Source organism: Cimex lectularius, unplaced genomic scaffold (genome assembly GCF_000648675.2).
Source record: "Cimex lectularius strain Harlan isolate CLEC.00 unplaced genomic scaffold, Clec_2.1 scaffold80, whole genome shotgun sequence".
In the NCBI taxonomy this organism is placed as follows: domain Eukaryota; kingdom Metazoa; phylum Arthropoda; class Insecta; order Hemiptera; family Cimicidae; genus Cimex; species Cimex lectularius.
The window spans coordinates 101813-123154 of NW_019392709.1; the positions used below are offsets into that span (position 1 = coordinate 101813).

Here is a 21342-nt window from a genome sequence, read left to right on the forward strand (position 1 = left end):
GGCTTAACTTTTTTTTAAACCTAATTTTTTTATTTCATACAAAAATTGAATACTCGAAAGCGAAAATTAAACAGTTCAAATTTATTCAGAAAAATGTTGAATTCTTTTTTACAGTTTTGAAACATTTCATTTTAGGTTGGTAAAAGTTTGATTTGATTTAGAAAAATTTCAATTCGGTTGGGAAAAAGTTTCAATAAATTTGTAAAAGGTTGATATAGTAGGTATAAGATACAGTAATTAATATAAAAAAATTTGTCTGTCAAGAATGTGATGCCTATATGATTATTTCTAAACATCCTGGTCTGCTAAACTATGGCTTTGGATTTTTAATTTATAATGAAAATCTTCACATTTTGTCCGACCATTTGACCAAACCTGTAAGAAATGGGAGATGTTTGGAAGGTTGATTCTTATGCATAGATGTAATAATTATAAATGCTTCTTTGATGTAACTATTGGGATTCTTGTTTGTTTACTAATTTTATTGTACAATTAAAAAAAGTTCTAGTTAAAGGAATGAAATTATTTTACCAAAACATATTAGAGAAAGGGGGTGGTCAATGCTTATTAACAAATAGGTCAATTGTTTGTACATGCTTCCCTGAAGTAGCTGCTGAGATTCTTGTTTGTTTATTAATTTTATTTTACATTTTTTTAAAATTAATAGTTTTAAATGAAAAAAATCATTTTACCAAAACATATGAGAGAAAGGGGAGACCAGGTCGATGTAACATCAATAGATAGATGTTTAAAGAGTTTTTTTTTAAACAATAACAAATATAGAAATTCATACATATTTTAAGAGATGCTTTTTGTAATATTTATAAATGCTTCTTTGAAGTAGCTGCTGAGATTCTTGTTTGTTTGGTATACTATAAATACAAACTAATTTTATTCTACAATTTAAAAAAAATTAATGATTCTAGCTACATACATAAGTTAGTTATTAAATTACAAGTATGAAAAAATACAATCGCAATAATTTACAAGTATAATTACATATAATATAAAATTAATGTACAATATGAATTATTATTAAATTGGCAACATTTGCTTTATTTAATGTTTTTAAATATTTATAAGATTTGTACACACAGACTTCGTTCAAACTCGAATACCCTAAGCAACTTGGCAGTGAAGAAACCTTCTCAAACACGCATACAGAGATTGCTTTACTTTTAATAACTTTAAGCGAATTGAACTTCTTTCTGTAAAAAGTAGGGAAGTCTTGTGAGGGGTAGAAGTCTTAAAGCTATATCAGATCTCAAAATATCCATGAAAACATTCTGTACATAATGATGTATGTAAATAAGGAATATTTACATTTTCCTCAATGTGCCATTATTAATTTTATAACTAAGATAATAACTGAACAAAACATCATTCAATGCCTTTCGTTGACATTTGCCAATTGAAATTTATTAAAACAATTCCTAGCTGTAACATTCCTTCATACAGGCACTTCCAACCCTAAAATCTCAATTCTGACTCGTTATTTATAAATTATAAACATTTTGTAAAAGTAGAAATATTGAGGTATGAAAAATATCTGCCAATTCTGTTTCAGTGGTACAAAAACTGCAGGTTGTACACATATAAAAAATGATTTGCATAAAATTGTAAATAATAGCGAGAGATCATTTTGAAAATGCATAATGGCACTTGAACTAAAAAAATCTTTATTTTGTATTTATTTAAAGTTCAAATACAATACCAGTGTATTTTTCTTTGGCTATTTAATATATAATCAAATATAAATGAGACAATTTATATACAAAGCATTTTTTACGATATAATATGTAAATTCTGTTATACTGTTAAATTTTTAGACCGGACTGGAAGTGATCTGCATTTTCATAAATAACCTAGGTTTCTTTCTGTTCTTTTTTTTTTAATCCTTTCTATTATACATGAATACTAAAGAACGTATCAGTGTTAAGAAAATGCCTTCTTTCAAGTTGTTCTAACAAAATAAATTTGCTAATCGCTTTACTAAATATTTTTTCTTCTTTTCTAAATTTTCTTTTAACTTCTTGTCGGGCACTGATAAAAGTTATTCTAAATTTGAAAGAATTCTTTAAATTAAAATTATTCTTGTGATGTAATTTTATTAAAGAACATTTTGAGCAAGAGCAAGCCACACTTACACACATAAAAAAAAGAAAAAAAAATTTACAATAAATTTTGACGGGAATATTTCAAGCATGCAAACTTAGACCTCTGCTCCATGGTAACTTTTTGGATACATTTCTGCAAGAGGCGCGTTTAATTTTTTTTACTTTTTTTTTTTTTCAAATACTTTTATTAAAAAACTAAAAAATAATAAAGGTTAAAGTCTTTGCTCCTTTTAAAAATAAAAACTAAATGTCAACTTACTAAAACACACATAAATACTTTAAAATATGTTCACGATAGCAGAATCCGTGTACATAAAAAAATTAATGATTATTTCAATATTCACTTAATAGTCATTGCAAGCAAATGCTTTTATTATACAAATAATACTGATTGTTCTCAAAGAACACACTAATTTATGAACAGATTTATTTGACTATAAACACTCACTTAACACCAATTTGTAACATAGAGAGCATGAGATTCTGTTCCTCTATCGCACACAATCACTGCCACAAAAATGGCACACATTGCGAATCATCATGACACGACGCAGAGTATAATGAGTATTTGAAGAGTAGAGAATGATCAAATTGGCCCACAGTAATTTTTTCTTTACTTAGAGTTTCTCTCTTTGGTTCCGTAGCTTCTTCTGCCGTGTCATTCAACTAACCCCTCGTATTTGAGGCACGCCTGGGAGAGTATTCTTCAGTGAGGTAGTAGCGTGTCACCAGGCCTTAACACGAGCACTTAAGGAGGCGCAAGAACTAATTTTAGTTCGTTCGATGGCCAACAGTGACTACAACAACCTCCGCAATTCACTTCAACGATCGTATTATCCTGAAAGCACATTATTTTATAGTAATCGTGCAATTATGACAAATTTTATGTAAAACATACGTCGGATATAGAAATCTCCATTTTTGTTCCAGTCGATGACACCCAATTATTATCAGGTGAAAGTATCAATCCAGTATTTCTCAGATTTATTCTGAAATAGCCTTGCAAGCCTGCAGCCTCACCATACCTCACTGGGCTACCCTGTATTGTTCTCGCAAAAGTCCAATCACTTCCTGTGATCAAATCACAAATCATAAAATATGAACCGAAGATTGAATGAAAACTGAACTTGATTGCTAATTAAATACATGATGCTATTTACAGTGTTTACAAAATAAATAAATAAATAAATTAACTAAATTAATAATAAAAAAACTATGCAAAAATGAGCGAATAATAAATGTAAGTACTCGGTAAGTACTTACTATTTACTGTCATTGTGTTCACATTCAAAGCGATCTTGTTGAAAATCGTATATCCAGGTTTAAACATGTTCCTGGCTAATTTATTATTGTGACAAATCGTCTGCTTAGGACAGGTATGCGGTTTTTTAACTCTACAAAGTAAAGCAATTAAATTTATCTGTTAAAATAGTAAATTAGGTAAATTCCATGGCTTGAGGACATACACAGGATCAAAGTTTATCGCCAAGTTGTGCCGGTAGTCAAGATCAATGTATTCTTTCGGGTAGCCGTGGCTGGTATCACAATATACTTTTAATTTGTTCTTGTGATCGACAGGATAAATCGTATAGTATCCGTCTTTCATAAAGTGACTTCCTATTGCATTAAATAGTTCTTTACAGCTCGAACCTGGAAATTTGTGTTTATGTTTGTACTATATGTATAGTTTATTAACAATGTTGAGACTTACAAATTACATCACAATTTCTAACTTTTACCGGCTCGGGTAAATTACGGCACCTTGCTTTTGAAACTTTTCTGGTTCCGTTGAAACATTTCACCTCTCTTTTTTGTTGCCTTGGTGGAGAGCAAGTGTTGGTACACTATAAACAAAAGATTAATGAAATTATTAAATTATACACTGGATATAATACATATCAGCAAATAAACCAAGTGTAAGACTGAAGAGGGGAAACAGAAGCCCCCCAAAATCAATTTCATAAAAATAAAAAAATTAAAAAAAAGACTGGATTTTGTTCTTGAAGAAAAATCTACTACATGTGATTATCAACGAAAAAACAAAAAAACAACAACAGAGATATAGGATATAATTTGTGTGGTGATTAGTGACCGTTAGTTGATGATTATTCAGAAATAGTGAGATGCGGTCTGGTGTGATGTAGGCTTCAGAAAAACATTTTCTTTATCGTGCCAACGTTTCCATCTTTATTGAGATCATTTTCAGGGCCTGGGATTGATAAACATTGTTTAAATTTTATTATCAATTAGTAGGATGTAAAAAAAAGAATTTATATAACGCGGTAGTCGAGTGGTTAGCGTTAGAGACTCTCGGCTCGTAGACCCCGCGGTCGTGGGTTCGCCGTCTGGCCTTTTTTTCACGATACCCTTCCCCCCAAAATGAATACGCATACAATACATTGTCTTTGGCTAATATGCAAAGAACATAAAGCCATTAAAAAAAAAATCTATCGTTATATAAATTAATTTTTTTAATCTAAAATTTTCTAGCATTGTATAAATTCATCCTTTCAAATCTAAAATGTTCTATCATTATATAAGTTCATTATTATTATTATTATTATTTTATATACATATATTTTTTGTTAATTTGAAATTGTATAAATTCATTTTTTTTTATCTAAAATTTTCTAGCATTGTATAAAGTCATCTTTTTTACATCCTACATATATTTGTAGGATTTAAACAATGTTTATAAATCCCAGGCCCTGAAGATGATCTCAATAAAGCTTTAAACGTTGGCACAATAAAGAAAATGTTTTTCTAAAAGCTATGATCTCTGAATAATAAAAAATTATATATACATACATATATATTGGATAGGTTGGCTAAAATAAATTTTTTAGCTCACCATGTCAAAATTAATCATAATGTACTAATTTATATAATATTTGAATTCTTAATAACGTTTGTTATTTATACATACCGGCTGCCACGGAAGTGCAACCCACGAAAGTGTCTGCCTGTTTGTCATCCCTCCACAGTTCGTGTTGCAGTGTTCTTTCGTTGCCGGTTTTGGATTTACACAGTGATTCTCTTTGGTTTCATCTAATTCATTTTCCCTTTGGCTCTTTTTATGACGGCCCTTTTTCACGCATACGACAGTCCTTGTTCTTATCCCAGGGCCACATGTGGCGGAACACTGTAAACGAAACATTTCACATTATCCCATCCAGTCGTTAAAAACCTGTTCAATTATGCCACAAAATGGATATATGTACATGCCTTTTTTTAAATCACTTTTATTCACAAGGACAATATGATTGTTAATACTGAAAACTTTAATTTGTCAAGACAACAATACAATCCATACTATATCAGTTAATGCCAATTTTACCCAAAGTTACTGCACATTTTTTAGTTCTTCAGGCTAATAAAATACCATTCATATTTGGAAGATATGTAATATGGAACACATGCTTTTATTCATTTAAAAACAATCAAGGTGCATTACAAAATATTGGTTAAACAATTTTTTATATGTAATTGGTTTTTTGACCAAATCTGTTTATATATTAATTTAATCATATTGAATTGATGATTATTAACCAAAATAAATATAAAGGTTTAAAAAAGTAACAAAATGTTGCAATTGTTTCATGGTTTTTACACGAGCAAATATAAAAACGCAAAAAACTCGTCTCCCTTGATTGTTATTTACTGATTAACAATAGAAAATTGAACCATTTACCTCATGCATTAGTGCCCTTAAGAGACCACTTTTAAAATTATTATTTTTATCCAGCTTCCTGGTTATGTGCCCTTTGACTTTCTATTCATACTTACCTTGGTATTCGATAATTAAAATGTCTGCAATGGTGCCAGGTTTGGTAACCAATTTTAGCACAAAAAGCAAAGCACAAATAAAGTAGATACAAGTAAACAAAGCAAAATCTGTTAATAAACATTGAGTGACTGGGTAAAAAAAATGTTAATTCTGTTTGACTTTGTGACTAAATTGTGTTTCAAACAAACAATACTTGGTATGATTAAGGTGTTGGCTAGATATGCAAGTTACAATTTCTTGAAAAACTTATCCCATTTCCAGTCTTATTAAACAGTTTGATCTCTTAATTAGAACATTAAATTAAACTTAACCAACTTTTAAGAAAAAATGTGTGTTGATTTATTAAAAAACAATAAGACACTGAGGCTTTTTTTACATTTCAATTTATTATTTCATTAAATCATAACTGTCTGTTTAAAAGTTAAGATGTTTACTACTGACGATTTTCCAGTTGTTCAAGTTAAATAAAATGTACTGGATTGATTTTAAGATAAAATATAAATTGAGGGGGGGGGAAGAAAGGTCGAAAATATTCATCTGACTCATATAATTTGAAATATAATATATTTTGTCGTGTATGGATTGGTGAAAACCAAAATAAAGTGTTATCCCTGGTTTTATTTACCGTTCAATCATGTATTATACTTTCTCAAACATTCATTCAAACAACCAGACCAAAGACCGATTTTTTCAAACTGAATTTGTACTTTTCTATTTGTTTTACACTACCCAAAAGGTTTTGAAGTTAAGTTACAAAAAAAAAAAATAAAAAAAAAAATAAAAAAAAAAAAAAATAAAAATAAAAAAATAAATAAATATACTTTTATGACGGGGGACTACAGTCGGTGATCAGGGCTAGAGATTTGACACGCTTGCGGTTCTGGGTCGAAATCCAGGCGTAGCCCATGGATTTTTAATTTGAGAATATTATGAAAATTGTATTGTAAAATCGTTTGACCCTTTGTCCGCAACACCCTTCCATATGACAGGAGTTTATTTTTATTTTTATTACATGATTGTGTCAATAATCGAGAAATTAAATCAGTAAATAGTTGAAATAATTGTTTATCGTATCGACTGAAAATCATATCTTGAAGACATTAAGGATCTGAGAGTCAGCTCAATGAAACTGCACTCGATTCAGAACAACTCTATTGATTACAGTAAATGTCTGTCAGAAGTTTACAATGGATACATTTCGAGACTAAATACACTTCTACTCCTTACGGGTCAAAATTTCAAAAATGCGCGTGTCAGAGGGAAGTGATCGGAAGGGTTGAGGCTTTGAGTAGCTTTCCGCTAGATGTGGAACCTTTTCCTCTCAGTGAAGATGAAAATGATTTGTTGCCAAACGACAATGAAAAACCTGACGTTGAAGGCGATGCGCTCTCAGAGGACCACTTTAGCTCAGAAAATTTTTCAAATTTAGGTTCCAGAGAACAAAGCAGAAACTTTGTGTTGGGCAAAGATGGCGAAACTATCTGTACTGATACCGATCTTTTACTGTCCAGAAATGCAAGAGTAGCTTCAAAGAATATTATTACCCATTTGCCTGGTGCTAAAGCAAATGCTCGGAACCTTGCAGACGAGGAACCGTTGTATTCCTTATTCATCAACCATGCCATGATTGTAATTGTAAAATATACCAATGAAGAGATTGCTTAAAAAATACTCAATACAGGTCTGACCAGCGCTATGAACCCACAGATGGTATTGAAGTGAAAGCTTTGCTGGGCCTTTTATTTTTCAGTGGCATTATGAGAGATTTGAACCTGAATGTCTCAGACATATTTTGTCGTCTATTTAGACCATCCATTTTTCGAGCAGTGATGTCCAAAAACAGATTTGTCTTCTTTCTTTGCTTTCCGTTTTTCGGAGTATGTATGTTGTTCCTTGTGATGCTGTGTTCCATTTTGTAAAGTTATTTTTTTCATTTTAATTTTATAAGAATTTAATTTTCACTTTACGAAGAAGTTTGACTGTAGTTTTGTAGATAATATCAAAAAAATTGAAGTTAATTTTTTACAAAGAAAGATTTTGGGATTCGAATTTTTTGTCACTAGACTGTACTTTATCGCGATTACAGTACGTTTTAAAGCATTTATTTTGAAAAAATGTGGTTTCGTATCCTACAAGGTTAATAAAAAGTAAGAACTTTTAAAAAAAGTTCTTCAAATTTCCCAAAAATGTTGAAAAATATGATTCCATTGCATTTAAAAACCAAGTTGGGTCAAAATGACCTGACGTTGTAGTATATATCCAGGCGTTTCACAGTGTTGACCGAAGGTTAAGTACGCAAAAAAGAAACTAATATAATAATAAAGCTAAAATTTGCTAATAAGAACATCAAGATATCTGTAAGTGTAGATTTTTGTTATCATCTCTGATAAAGTGAGGTATTACAACGATATTTTATTCCCCAGTTAATAAATAAATAAATAATAATAAAAAATGAGTCAGAATGTCTAAATGTTTATTTTTCCGCAATTTGCAGAACTTCCTTTCATATTTTTAAGAATTAAGCAATCATATTTGTTCATTTAACATCTCATTGAGCAAGAAAAAAGATTAGACATTAAAAATTTTTTTTTTTTGTGTGGGTTAAGACAATTTGGGCTAACTTACTATAGCTTCATTGTGTAAGAATTTTACTTGATAATATAATGTAATTTTGATTTAATTTTGTAAAACAAATGAAAAAAATAAAAAATATACGTGTTTGAACCCAATTATTATTAAGCCCACATAGCATTTTATAAACCAATGCCCAATTGTATTTACCTGTTCAGTATATTTCATAAATTATTACAATGTTAGCAGACCAAAAAAAGAAAAACACATAACGTTTATGAACTACAGAAAAAAGGGTTAATGAAACTCCCATGGTTTAAAAAAAAATCTCATGCAAAACACAAAAACCACCCTGAAAGGGTAATGGAAAAAATACAACAAAATCAGGATATGAACGTCACCTCACTCCATTTTCCACGACGCCAGACATGGTCATTTTGATGGCACATGCGCTTGCAGGGCCGTTTCAATTTTGGTTTCCCCAGATGAGCACAGTGTTTCTCTCCTACAACGCTCTCGCGTATAACACAGTGTAATATTGTTCGGCTTTTTGTGCAGCTGTCTCTCGAACACTGGCAGAAACATGGGATTCATTCCGAATCAGAACAGTTTCACTTAACACTCACCTCTTTGCGTAGAATTTCTTAGTTGTTATCATTTTGCTAACATTCGTTTTCATGATTTTTTAAAATATTTTATTTAATAACATGCATGAAAATGAGTGGTTTCAGAGAAAGAGAGAGCTAAATTAGATATAATGTACATGTTTTTAAAAAAAATTTATAAATTAAATTAATATTTGCAGTAAAGAAAAGTCTTTAGAGGTACACAAGTGTGTTTTAATTTTTTTAATTTCCAAAAGAGAAAAGCAAAGCTTGAATTCATTTTGTTACATAATAATGTTGAAAATTTTTAAAATAATTACGGATTTTGTAAAGTGTTCATATCTGCCAATAATTAATGTAATTTCAACAATAAAACTTTATATACCCATTAATTAAGGTTTTTAGTTGAGATAAAAGTGAGTGTCACGAGCGGGATTTGAACCCACGATCTTCGGCTTGATACGCCGCTGCTCTATCACTTCAGCTATCGTGACTTTGATCCACTCGGACACTAACTTCCCATCTCAACCCCACCTTTGAATTTTCCCTCCTTTTTGCCATTTTTCAAATGTCGTGCAATCTATTTGATTCTCGGCGACAAATGAAATGGCCACGGAGAAAAGATGAATTTGAAAAATGGTAAAAAGGAGGGAAAATTCAAAAGGTGGGGATGAGATGGGAAGTTAGTGTACGAGTGGATCGAGGTCATGATAGCTCAAATGGTAGAGCAGCGGCGTATCAAGCCAAAGATTGTGGGTTCGAATCCCGCTCGTGACACTGACTTTTTTATCTCAACTAAAAACCTTAATTAATTGGTCCAGCGGACCACGAAAACTAGTGAATTAATTTAAGGGCTTGTACCAATGACAAATAGAAAGCTAAGATATTGCTCTCCCTCTTTCTCAGAAAATAATTTACTTTATATATTTTTCTCAATATCTGTTGTGATTTCATTTATGCTAGGAGAAAACATGATAAACTAAAAACAAGGTGATCAGAGGCCTTACCTGTGACCATTTTGACATTTTCCATTTTGCTTTTACATCGATGCTGACACAATCTTCATTGTAGCACGGTTCTAAATGGTTAGGTTTATTTTGTCGGCAAGCTCTCTCTGGTAAAATGTCTCCGAAGTGGGATTTACATTGGTACTCTACTTTACTAAATCCATGGCCACACGTGACATTGCACTGAAATGACAAAAATACAAGTTTAAACAAAATTCACTAAATTAAAACATAAAGTAAAATGTAAAAAATGCAATTTATTATTACTTACTGGTAACCTATTGACTTCAACCCACTCCCCTTCTTCTAAGCAAGGTCCTGCATCGCAGCTCGCTCTCTCTTCTGGCCTGGGGCTGGAGCAGAATTGACTAGTTTCAGGGCATATGACATTCCTCATTTTGATTCCGACTCCACAAGAGACAGAGCACTTAAAAATAAAACAAATGGAATAATTCTCATTCGAGTCGTGGAATATTCAGGGAGCTCACCTGTGACCAGTGTTCAACAAGCCATCCTCTATCTTTGTAGCAATATTTTGAGCAATTTCTTCTATCATTGGGCATCGTATCCGATTGGCAAAAGCTGTGTGGAACTTCTTCCTCATTTTCTCCTACACAATATACGTGCCTTCTCTCGATACCCTAAGAATAAAAATATATTTTTACTTAGGTGTAAATGTGAAGGTCACAGGCCTCAATATTCCTTCAGACCAACTTATAAATTACAGCCAAGATAGTATTTTACAATACCTTTCCACATATGGCTGAACACGGCTTCCAATTTTTAACTCTCCATTTGCCAGAACAAGGAGTGAAACATTCTTCAGATGTGGTTCTAGTATCATGGTATTTTAAGCAGAGATTAGAGCTGACGAAAATATTCTTATAGTTGTCATAGCATTTGTACAACTCCTTTTTTCCTTTGCCACATTGTGGAATACACTGGAAATAACGTTTTAGTTACCTATTTATGTATACAACAGGAAGAAATACAAAAAATTTGTATGCAATTGTTAATACTTCAGTAAACTCATTAGCAGATGTGTTTATTTTTGACTTACTTTACCAACATGTGTAGTCCATGTGTAGGGGGAAGATGAACTTGTGTCATCAGGCACTGCATTTTCCTGTGGAAACGAGCAAGGGGTTAGATTGCATGATCTGGTTGTAGGAGGCTTCTGCAAATTCCCGCAACCGTTTGGAACAGTGCATTCTATGCGAATGCTCTGGTCTCCGAGACCACAGGTGGTTGAACACTGGAAGAAAAAAACGAATAATGAAATTGAATAATGAGAACATAACCTATAAAAAACTTACCTGTGACCATTCGCCAATTTCCCTCCATTGCGGACAAGGTTGAAGATTACACTCTTCTTCTTTTACTGGCGGAGGCCCTTCACAAAGTGAACTGTTGACATCTTTTCTACCAACTTTACAAGAATAAGGCTTTCTTCTTTTCCCGCGGCCACACGTCTGTGAACATTCTGACCATTCTTTTTCCTCCCAACTTGGACAGGGTTTGATCTGACAAGCTTCTTCTATATTTGGTTTTAAAAGGTGGTCACATTCTCTTTCATCTCTTTCTCTATTGGCCTCATCGACACAAGTTGCTTTTCTTGTTTTTATCCCTTGGCCACAAGTCTGGGAGCACTGAAATAAACAATAAATCAAAAGCAAAAATTCTTTTGCTTCGGTCACTTCAAAATTTCTAGTTTTGATTTTAGTAACAAAAAATAAAAACAAAAAGCCTGAAGTAGTTTAAGGGAATGAAAATACTAACCGGTGACCAAGGACCGTAGCCCCAACCAGTCGAATCACAAGGGCCTTCACAGTATTCAGTTTCTCTTGGTTTTGACAAATGACCGCATACATTTTCATATTGATATGATTTATGAGTATCCCCATACTCGTCTCTGTGAATCTTTACGCATTTGAAAGACAGCGTCCTTTCTCCTGAACCACAATGGCTTGAACACTCCGATCTCATAGTAATTTCCCATCTATAGAATAACTAATAAATGCATTCTGAATAATAAAACTACTTTGATGAAATTATTAAACTAACTCGAGGTGACAATTTGTGTTGCAAGCGCTTTCCATTCTCTTTGGCCGGTTGATATGGTCACACAATTCTTTGGCTACTTCTTCGCCATTTTTAACTTTAACACACCGGTAATCCCGCCACCTTCGACCTTAAAAAGCATAGTAGAGTCGAACATTCTATCGTGTGCATTTTCTCACAGGTATTATATAGTATGTCGATTTTTCAATCGAGTTTGTAAAACATTACCATGGCATACTTTATCACAATGAGTCCAATCTTCAGCCAGTTCCCAAGTATACTTGTTAATGCTCTTTTGCACCGTATAAGCATACTTAATTTGCGGAGGAACTATACCGACTACTGAAAGAACCTGAGGAAAAATCATATCACGTAATACACCTAAATTGTATTATTTTAAATTATTGAATGTACTATTTAAACACTACCTCTACAATAAGATCTTTAGTAAGGGGACGAGAAGCATTAACTCTTTCGATAATTGAATCCGCACCGGAATATTCAATGGTAGTTCCGCCGTAAAGAATCCTTTTGTGGTGGCTTACGACAAAATGACCGTTAAGTATATACTTCTTAGTATCCACATCAACTAATGCTGTAAGAAATTAAACATTTAATATTCATGATATTTAAGATGAAAATTGACCTTGTACCTAAGTAATTATCATCATGACGATCGTCATTGTTACTATACTGCCTTATTTCAATATTTGAAGATCCAGCTGGTATCCTCACTACTGGTTGATAGCCGTACTTCGGTTCATTATACGTACCCACTTTCTGCTCACAGGAGGAATTGTTTCCTCCACATTGCCCACAATAATCTGCAATTAAATCGTGCGTGAGAATAAAAAAAAAATCACCGGAGGGTTTTGTAAATTTTATGCAGTTAGAGCATAAAAGCCTATGGTTTCGTTAAAAATAATGGAGCGGTATGAAGTATTCGGAAATTTTCAGGCACGAAATTTCTACATATCAAACTTAACTGCAAGGCAATGAACTTGGTTTAAATGTAGTTTTGGAATTTATCTGAATGTGTTTTATTTTATATCTATTTTATTATTGTGGGCATTTGTAACTAAAGTAAACAAAATAATAAAGAAAAAATAAATAAATAAAAGTAGGCCACACAATTTTATGAAGAATAAGTAATGAATATTTTTTGTCCTTTTAATATTTTCAATGTGAAAATATTGTGATGTCAATAATACATATAATGTTGTTTTTATTCAAATTAGTTGCAAAATTATATTTCTTATTTTGGCTTGATATTTATGACAACTGATGCAGATGTCAGTTTCGTGGATAGGAGTAAGGTATGGTAGAAAAGGATACTAGGAAGCGGGGTTTGCACGCCCCCGGCACTGCAGCCTTCTGGCTTATTGTACCTTCCTAGTTCCTTAGTTCAGTGCAATTGACTCAATCCTTTTCCTTAGAAGTATTAGGTCATTGTTTGACTGTATGACTGTTGCTGCTGTTGATTCCCTAATTTTTTTTCCGTATGTTAGGTTAAATCTCCATTGAGCTGTTGCTTCGCATTCGAAGATGATGTGAGTGGTTGTTTCCTCCTCCTCATTACATAATCTGCAAATGGGATCATCGCTGTATATACCCATGTTGTGTAGATGTTTTCTCAGATGCCAGTGACCGGCTAGTAGTCCTACCACTCCTCTGAGTTTGGCCCTCTCTAATTGCAGCAACGCTTTTGCCAGTCTCGGTGAGGGTTGTTTCATCATAAGTTTACTATGTCTAGCACCGCTAGAGTTTATCCACTTCTCCTATTGTTTTGCTTGGATCCATTCTGCGATGGAGGATTCTATATTTGTTTTTGTTATCCCTAGTATAGGTTCAGGGCCAATGTATGGTCTTGCAGATCCTCCTCTGGTCAGTCTGTCTGTTTTCTTGTTACCCAAAATTCCCCTGTGCCCTGGCACCCAAGATATCATCAGAGTAAGGTATAATCTGTAGCATGTCTACTGTCCAATGTATGATGTTGATGATGACGAAAGCTAGGAAGCTTCGGTTTTTATTTCCAAAGAACTTCAGCCTTCTGGCTTGTACTTTTCCTCATTCCTAGTTCAGACCAATTGACTTGATCCTTCTCTTAAGAATTATTAGGTCAATGATGCAATTTTTTCCCTGAATCTTCTCAATATCCTAGGTTATGTCTCCAATGGTGAGCAGTTGCTTGAGATTCAAAGATGATAAGACTGGTTCTTCCTACTCATTACATAACCTTGAAATGAGGTCATCATTGAATATGCCCAGGTATTATTTCAGATGCCAGTGACCAGAAAAAAAAACCCTGTCCATTTCTAGGTGTAGCAATGTGTTGGAAAGTTTTCATGAGGGTTTTTTAAATCATAATTTTATTGCTGACTTACATAACTGTTTCTGAACCAGCAGTCTTGGTGACTATGGGAGCAATACCTATTGACCTAATGGTCTGCATAGAAAGTGAAGGGTACCTCTAATAAAGGGCAAAAAAGGATTGACGCAGGAGTTGTACAGCAATTTTGGTGAACCTCACCTGAAGAAAAAGAAAGACAATGTGCATTCATGGCATTACAGAGCATGTACCAAACATTCTTTGAATGTGAGTGGTAGACAGGAGAATGAAGGAAGTCAACTGATCAACTGCTCCCGGAGGTTGGGCAGAGTTGGTAATTTCGGCTTGGCTTTCATACTTTAACATATGCACATAATAATTCCATGATGGTTTCACACTGAATAAGTGAAAGGGTTTTTAGTGGGTGGGGCATCACAGAATAGAAGAAGCCTCTCAGTGTTATCCTCCTAATTTCTCCCAAAGATCTCATTTAATTAAAGTATTTTGTCAAACTGAAATATTAAGTTAAATTCTATCTGGAATAAACACATGCTCAAATAATATCACTACTCATCATTCACTTGCTTCATGGCAACACATTAAATCACAACTGTAAAAATTGATCGGTTGAAATGTCCATTTCTTCAGTTTGTATTAAGCTTATACAAATCTTAAAGCACGGAAAATATTTAATATAATTATATATTTGTTACAATAATAATGACCGTCACCATTTTTTTTTAAATATTACGTTAGATGTAATAATTCCTTTCAGCCTAAAAGCAATTTGTTGACCACCTACATCTACTTTTACACTGTCACCTTTATTTTGGTAAATATTTATTTATATTATAAATGTCAATAGGGTGAGTTGAGAAAAGGATTCAGATATGTCAAGGGAAAATTGCTATGTTGTTAGTAAATGATTTGACATTTTTCTGCAGATGGCTGTCATGAAAAACCATGCGACAAATATGTCCTAAGCTACCTTAACAAGCCAATGAAAAACTTGATTTTTTCTCATAAAATGTTGAGCCAGCATTAATTTTTATAGGGTTTATTATTGATGTCTGACATTTTGAATACTAGAGGAGGGTAACATTTTTTTTTTAAATATTCAAATGTACGTAAGTGTGAACTTTTAACAGCACATCATGCAATTTTATTGACTCACGGGATGTACCATAAAGAAATGAATGTCTGCCTTCTCTGTACCAACCTGGAGTGAAAAACATTTTTTAAAACCCAAAACACATTTTTTTTTAAATTACAAAAAAATCATATTTTGACAATTTTTAAAAATTCTTCTTGCCAAAAGAGATTCTGACATGGTAGGTTGACTATTTTTATAATAAAATTACCCAGGTCAGTCGTGGAGTTGAGTTCGTGATCGCAGCCGGCCGGGTGGCAGGCACCATTGACACAGATATCGGATGTGTCAGGATCGCACACAGTTCCATCAATCACTTTATCTTTGAGTAGATAATAAGAACTGGATTGTGAGACTCGACAATACAATTTGCATCTATCTTCAGGGCTGACTAAAATAAAAAAATAAAAATAAAAACTCAGTTAAAGACTTTTGCACCAGAACAAATAAAGAAAAAATGCAATGTAAACAATTTTTTACTAAATACAATATAAGCTTGTAATACTTACTTCCTCCATATTTTGGAAGCCATTTGACATCTTTTGCAAGGCCTTGAATCTTAAAATTATTGTTGTTATACTCCGCGCATTGTTGTTCTCTGAAAAACGATCACATACGGGCAAATAATCTAATTTTTGTCTTTCGTTTCTTGTTGAATGTATTTTTTTCTCTTCGTATAATACCTGAAGTCTTGAGTGCCTTCGGGACATTCCTGGGTTGAACAGGATTGGTACCTGGTTCTTTGGCCGACACAATAATGGCCTCCATTGGCCGGTGGAGGGTTGTTACAGTGACGAATTGACCTCCTCACTCCTCCGCCGCAAGTCCTCGAGCACTCACCGAATCTAGATGATTTTTTTAAATTCACAAATAACACAAAAACTGATATGTTTGTGAGTTAAAACACAATCAATTTTAGACAGCCACAAACCAATGTGTTGAAATGGAAACTATTTTTACAGCTGCTATGATTTTTTGTTTTTAATTTTAAAAAGAGTGATATTATATACTGAAGATTTAAGTTTTAATGTCTTATAGTTCATTTTTTTTTTTTTTTTTGCCTGGTTATAAATTTAGTTTAAACATAGAAGGTTGAGGTAAATAATCTTTTTCTACAAAAACTACTAACATAAATAAAATATGAACTAATTAGATCCTATTAGTTAAAATCGAGTAGCATTAATTGTTTTATGAAAAAAGTTGTGTGCCGTTCCCCTGAAAAAAAAAAAGAAAAGTACAATGGAACTCACCCTTGCCATGGGCCCCAACCACCATCGATCGGATACAAAGATTCTCGATTCCTGGGAATGCAGTGGCCCCTTTGGCACCACTGGTGCTCTCCGCAAGGTGTGCCATCCGCCCAAGGAAGATGCAATGACTTGCATCCTTGGCTTTGATTTCCTAACTCGGAAGTACACCATAGTCTTTTACAGACTGGCTAAAAGTTATGAACAGTTTATTAATATTGAACCATTAAACATATTTTGATTAAATCAATTTTATTAAATTTTCCCAAGCATTATAAAAGTCCAAAGAAAAACTATTTGCATTAAAATCTGTAAATTTTTTATTGAAGTTTACTACCGTTCCTACAATTTTTTATAATGCCTAATTCACTATCTAACGAATTTTAAGTTTTAATGAAGTATTTGTTAAATACAATGAAAATAAAACAGAAAATATAGCTGAAAAACAAGAGAATCTTACTGTAAACAATGTTAAAAAAATGTTTTCTAATATAAAATATAAATATATAACTTTAGCAGAATTTAAATTGTGCTTAAGCCAACTTAAATATCAAGTCTTGTTCTTATACAATCCGTCTGTATATATCAACATACACTGAACAATTTACTTTAGTAAAGCCTCATTTTAAATTTAGTATTTTTGTTATTTGCGCAAAAATATAAGTATTTAAAAAAGAAGTACACTCACAGTACATAAACTTGTTTTATTAGTTTTAAAAATAACCGAAAGTAATAGTATAAAAAAATGTTAAACCTTAAGTAATAACTTTCTGAAAAATTGTCTTTCCAGGAAACAACTGTGGAAAATAAAATTTTATAAGTACTACTTTAATAAACAATAACTTTGGAATTACAGAAATGCAACAAGTTGTTCTAAAGCTAGTAGAATCAACAGGTGGCAGTTTAGAGGGTGTCTCTCAAGTTTATTAAGAAAATTACAATTGGTTGAATACAATAATTTGAGTTTCAAGTTTAATTTATTATCGATGTTGTTGTGACGGGAAAGACGGATCAACAATAAATTAAATTATGTACCACATAAGCAAATCAGCAGGACAGCATTGCATTAAATCTAACATAATGTGTTAAGAAGTTTCTAATTTTCTGTAATCTGGTTTTTAAAATTTACCTGGTGTTATTTTTAAACATTAACATATAAACATGTATATTTTTTATATGTATATAATTCAAAACAATTAGAGTTCAGAAATTGTATAAATTGTAAAGAAAACATTCTGTTTTTTTCCGTTCTTTACGTCTTCACCATTCAAATAATAACACAGTAGGTAATAACAGTATGCCCAGACTTAAATAATCTCCTAGCAACTTACACCTGTTTGAAGTAAAAAAAAATAAATATTTTACTAAGTTCTCTAATCTTGAAAGAGCAAAGAAATATTTCGAGGGTCATGGGATTTAATTGAGACAGCGTATGATTTGTGGAAGTAACAGGCGGTCATGGCAACTACAATAACAAAGAGGACAAGAGTCCTGCAAGAAATTCAAAACAAGAATGTATTAAGAACTACAAAACCCAAAAAAACTATACAAGATGAAGAATTGGAAAATGAATATAGCAAAGACACGATTAAAGCTATGTTGAAGAAAGAAAGTTCATACCATTACGACCTACGAGAGACTGAGGTAAGCAAAAAAGCAAGGTGTGTTTTAATAGATTGGTTAATTGAAATCCATGAAAGCTATTCGTTCAAACAGCAAATTCTTCACTGCACAGTATCAATTTTAGACAGCTATACTATGAAAGGTGTAGTTAATCACAACAATCTTCAGTTAGTCGGAGTCACATCAATGTTTCTTTCTGCCAAAAATATAGGTGTGTTATTTCCACAAGTTAATGACCTTATTTACATAACTGGCTCATATTTTACAAAATCCGATTTACTATCGATGGAAATGTCCATTCTGAAAACTTTAGAATATGATTTAAACCAGCCGGTCTCTTCTGAATTTTTAAAGAGGATAAATGAATCGATAACAGTGCCTTCTTCTGCCATCAATTACGCAAGATATTTTTTAGACGTGTCATTATTTGAACCTTTGTTGTGCAGTTGTCCTCCTTCGAAAGTGGCCTGTGCAGCGTTGGATTTAGGGTTGCACATTCAAGAAGAAGAAGAATACGATTGGCATGAAAAATTTTACAATATTTCTTCTTACAGGGAAAACGATTTCAAGGAGCAAACGACTGCTCTTATCAAAACACTGGAAGGATTAGACCACGTGAAATATCCCGCTGTGAAAAAAAAATATGACACAGCAAAATACGGATATGTGAGCACCAGCCCAATGGAGGTATTGAAAGCTCTGAACTCACTTAAAATTTAATAACCTTAACACATACTTAGTGAAATTAATTTACCTCAGGAACTTGATTGTTTGAAATCAATTTAAATTATAAAGGTTAAAATATTAGCGCAAGAATATAGAAGAAACGCATGGCACAAAGCATTAAAATTAAGTACTGTAGATGCTAGGAAATGAACATTGCTCACCATAAAAGAACATATCTTGGAGCTCTTTCCAAAAACAAGTTCGCACTGTTTGTTTTCATTGAAAACTTCACCAGGGAATTGCCCTTCGGCTCCAAATCTTTCAGGCAGTTTGTCTTCAGCTGGAGAATCCAACAAGCAATCCCCGGACCCTGCACTGAACAAACAACTTGAACAATACCTCACAAATATATGTTTACGAATGAAATGGGTATTGACATTGATAAAATAAAAAAATACACAAAGTAGGAAAATAAATTTTGAAAGAAAACAGTGACTTACAATTAAAAAAAATATAGACTAATGGACATGTATTTTTCACCCATCAAAAAATCTGTAGAAATTGAACAAAAGTCCTCGATTGTTAAATTTTCCCCAGAGATAGTTTTAATGTGAAACAATTGACTATTTTGAAAATAAAACTTCAATATCAAAAGAAATCTAGACAATAATAAGCACTATATATTTTCATGAGTTATTGGTATAACTCTAGTTATAAATTAAATCAGTCACTGACTTGCACAAGCTGGGTCTAGAAGGGTCATACTTACGAGGTTGTGCATAGGCCACACCAAGATAACACGGACACTTTCTAATGGAGGTGAGACCATGCAGGTGCCCAGTGAAAAAATTATCATGGTAGAGCGTATAATAACAGATTGCAAAGAGAGAAATATAACATGACCTATGCACAACCTTGGTGTACAGCAGGAGGAACAGATTGCTTACCCAAGCTCAGGGTTATAAATCTTTTTAACTGTATGGAACCTTCATGCATGCAATGTAAATGTGATTTATTGAAATGAATGTATTTATTTGCGTGAATGGAGGGGCCTATCCTTAAATTACCCCGAAGAACGTCGAGTACTCTGGGTAGTGTGAATGAAAGTGTGAATATTATTTATTGGTATGAATGGAGGGGCTTATCTCTGATTATTGATAATATTGATTTAGGAGCAAGAAAATTAAATATTAAATCTTTCAGCTTCCATTTAAAAAAATCTTAAAAAAATCAGAAATTGTATTAATGAAGGAATTATTTTGATTTTCGATGTATTACATACATTTTCACATATAAATCGACTGTAAAAATATACGTGCATAAATAAACATAATTTGCTTTTTAATATGGCATGCAATAAGATATAAAAGAAGAATACATTAAAAGTACGACATAAATAATATACTAACTCTAAAAATTCTGTGAGAAAGTGGCGGCTGCAGTTTGACCATGCCCATGGGTATGTGTCCTGATCCAGCATTCTTGACATGACGAAGCTCTTTGCTTTTCTTTTTTCTTTGTAAGGAGCACACTTGGAGTCGTCGTCGTGGGGCATGTTCAGTCTGAAAATTTCTCATTGTCTTTACTCTGTTCACTATTTTTATTTTCTTCTTGTATAAAAACGATATCACAGAGCCAATTTCGTTGATTAGTGGATGGAAGATTAATTAAGAACCAATTTGGCCGGTACACGACGAGTTGACAAATTTTCGATTACTAATAAGGTTTTGGCGAGTTTTATTTTGACTCAAACTTCTGTGCTTGAAAATTATGAAGGCCTGTGCAAATTTCACCTGTACTGACAGGAATTTAATATATTATAACCCATCAAATTGATATAACCTCTCGAGTGTTGTTTTTGAAATTGAAAAATCAAAATTCATGTTGATATAAAACAGTAAACAATAAAACCTACGTCTTGTAAAGCAAAAAAGGCCGTTTTTGAAGAGGGTTCACGTTCAACTCGGTGGCTTTATTTTATCGCCGTGAAACCAGTTTGCACTTGCGAGTTTCGATGGGTTGGCTGTTTACGATTTGATTGGACACGCATTTAAATTTTCCTCGACGATAATCGTGGCCTATAAAACTTAAAAAGACCAACTGTCGTCATTTTTCTATTTGTCGCGGTAAAAACCATCATTCACTCATGATCAGTAGTCATCGGTTCACTCAAAAATGA

The 21342-nt window shown here is 32.7% G+C and overlaps 1 protein-coding gene across 3 annotated transcripts in view; it reads right to left on the reverse strand.

Moving 5' to 3' along the window:
- Positions 1 to 439: 439 nt before the first annotated feature.
- Positions 440 to 21342, reverse strand: part of LOC106662054 (A disintegrin and metalloproteinase with thrombospondin motifs 9) — a 221703-nt gene continuing 200800 nt past the window's right edge. The window contains exons 9-33 of one of the 3 annotated variants that reach the window (XM_014385861.2): positions 20573 to 20725; positions 19385 to 19538; positions 16878 to 17065; positions 16311 to 16472; positions 16137 to 16225; positions 15839 to 16018; positions 15661 to 15696; positions 12802 to 12972; positions 12577 to 12743; positions 12377 to 12500; positions 12152 to 12278; positions 11867 to 12086; positions 11404 to 11736; positions 11148 to 11342; positions 10837 to 11028; positions 10576 to 10728; positions 10359 to 10514; positions 10088 to 10270; positions 8877 to 9047; positions 5044 to 5259; positions 3829 to 3961; positions 3584 to 3767; positions 3381 to 3511; positions 3016 to 3188; positions 440 to 2955 (exon numbers count right to left, since the gene is read on the reverse strand). In XM_014385861.2, the coding sequence (XP_014241347.1) occupies positions 2866 to 2955; positions 3016 to 3188; positions 3381 to 3511; positions 3584 to 3767; positions 3829 to 3961; positions 5044 to 5259; positions 8877 to 9047; positions 10088 to 10270; positions 10359 to 10514; positions 10576 to 10728; positions 10837 to 11028; positions 11148 to 11342; positions 11404 to 11736; positions 11867 to 12086; positions 12152 to 12278; positions 12377 to 12500; positions 12577 to 12743; positions 12802 to 12972; positions 15661 to 15696; positions 15839 to 16018; positions 16137 to 16225; positions 16311 to 16472; positions 16878 to 17065; positions 19385 to 19538; positions 20573 to 20725 (4081 nt within the window). In that variant the 3' untranslated portion in view covers positions 440 to 2865. The remainder of the gene's footprint in view (positions 2956 to 3015; positions 3189 to 3380; positions 3512 to 3583; positions 3768 to 3828; positions 3962 to 5043; positions 5260 to 8876; positions 9048 to 10087; positions 10271 to 10358; positions 10515 to 10575; positions 10729 to 10836; positions 11029 to 11147; positions 11343 to 11403; positions 11737 to 11866; positions 12087 to 12151; positions 12279 to 12376; positions 12501 to 12576; positions 12744 to 12801; positions 12973 to 15660; positions 15697 to 15838; positions 16019 to 16136; positions 16226 to 16310; positions 16473 to 16877; positions 17066 to 19384; positions 19539 to 20572; positions 20726 to 21342) is intronic. The other 2 variants (XM_014385869.2, XM_014385876.2) reach the window with 2 other exon arrangements.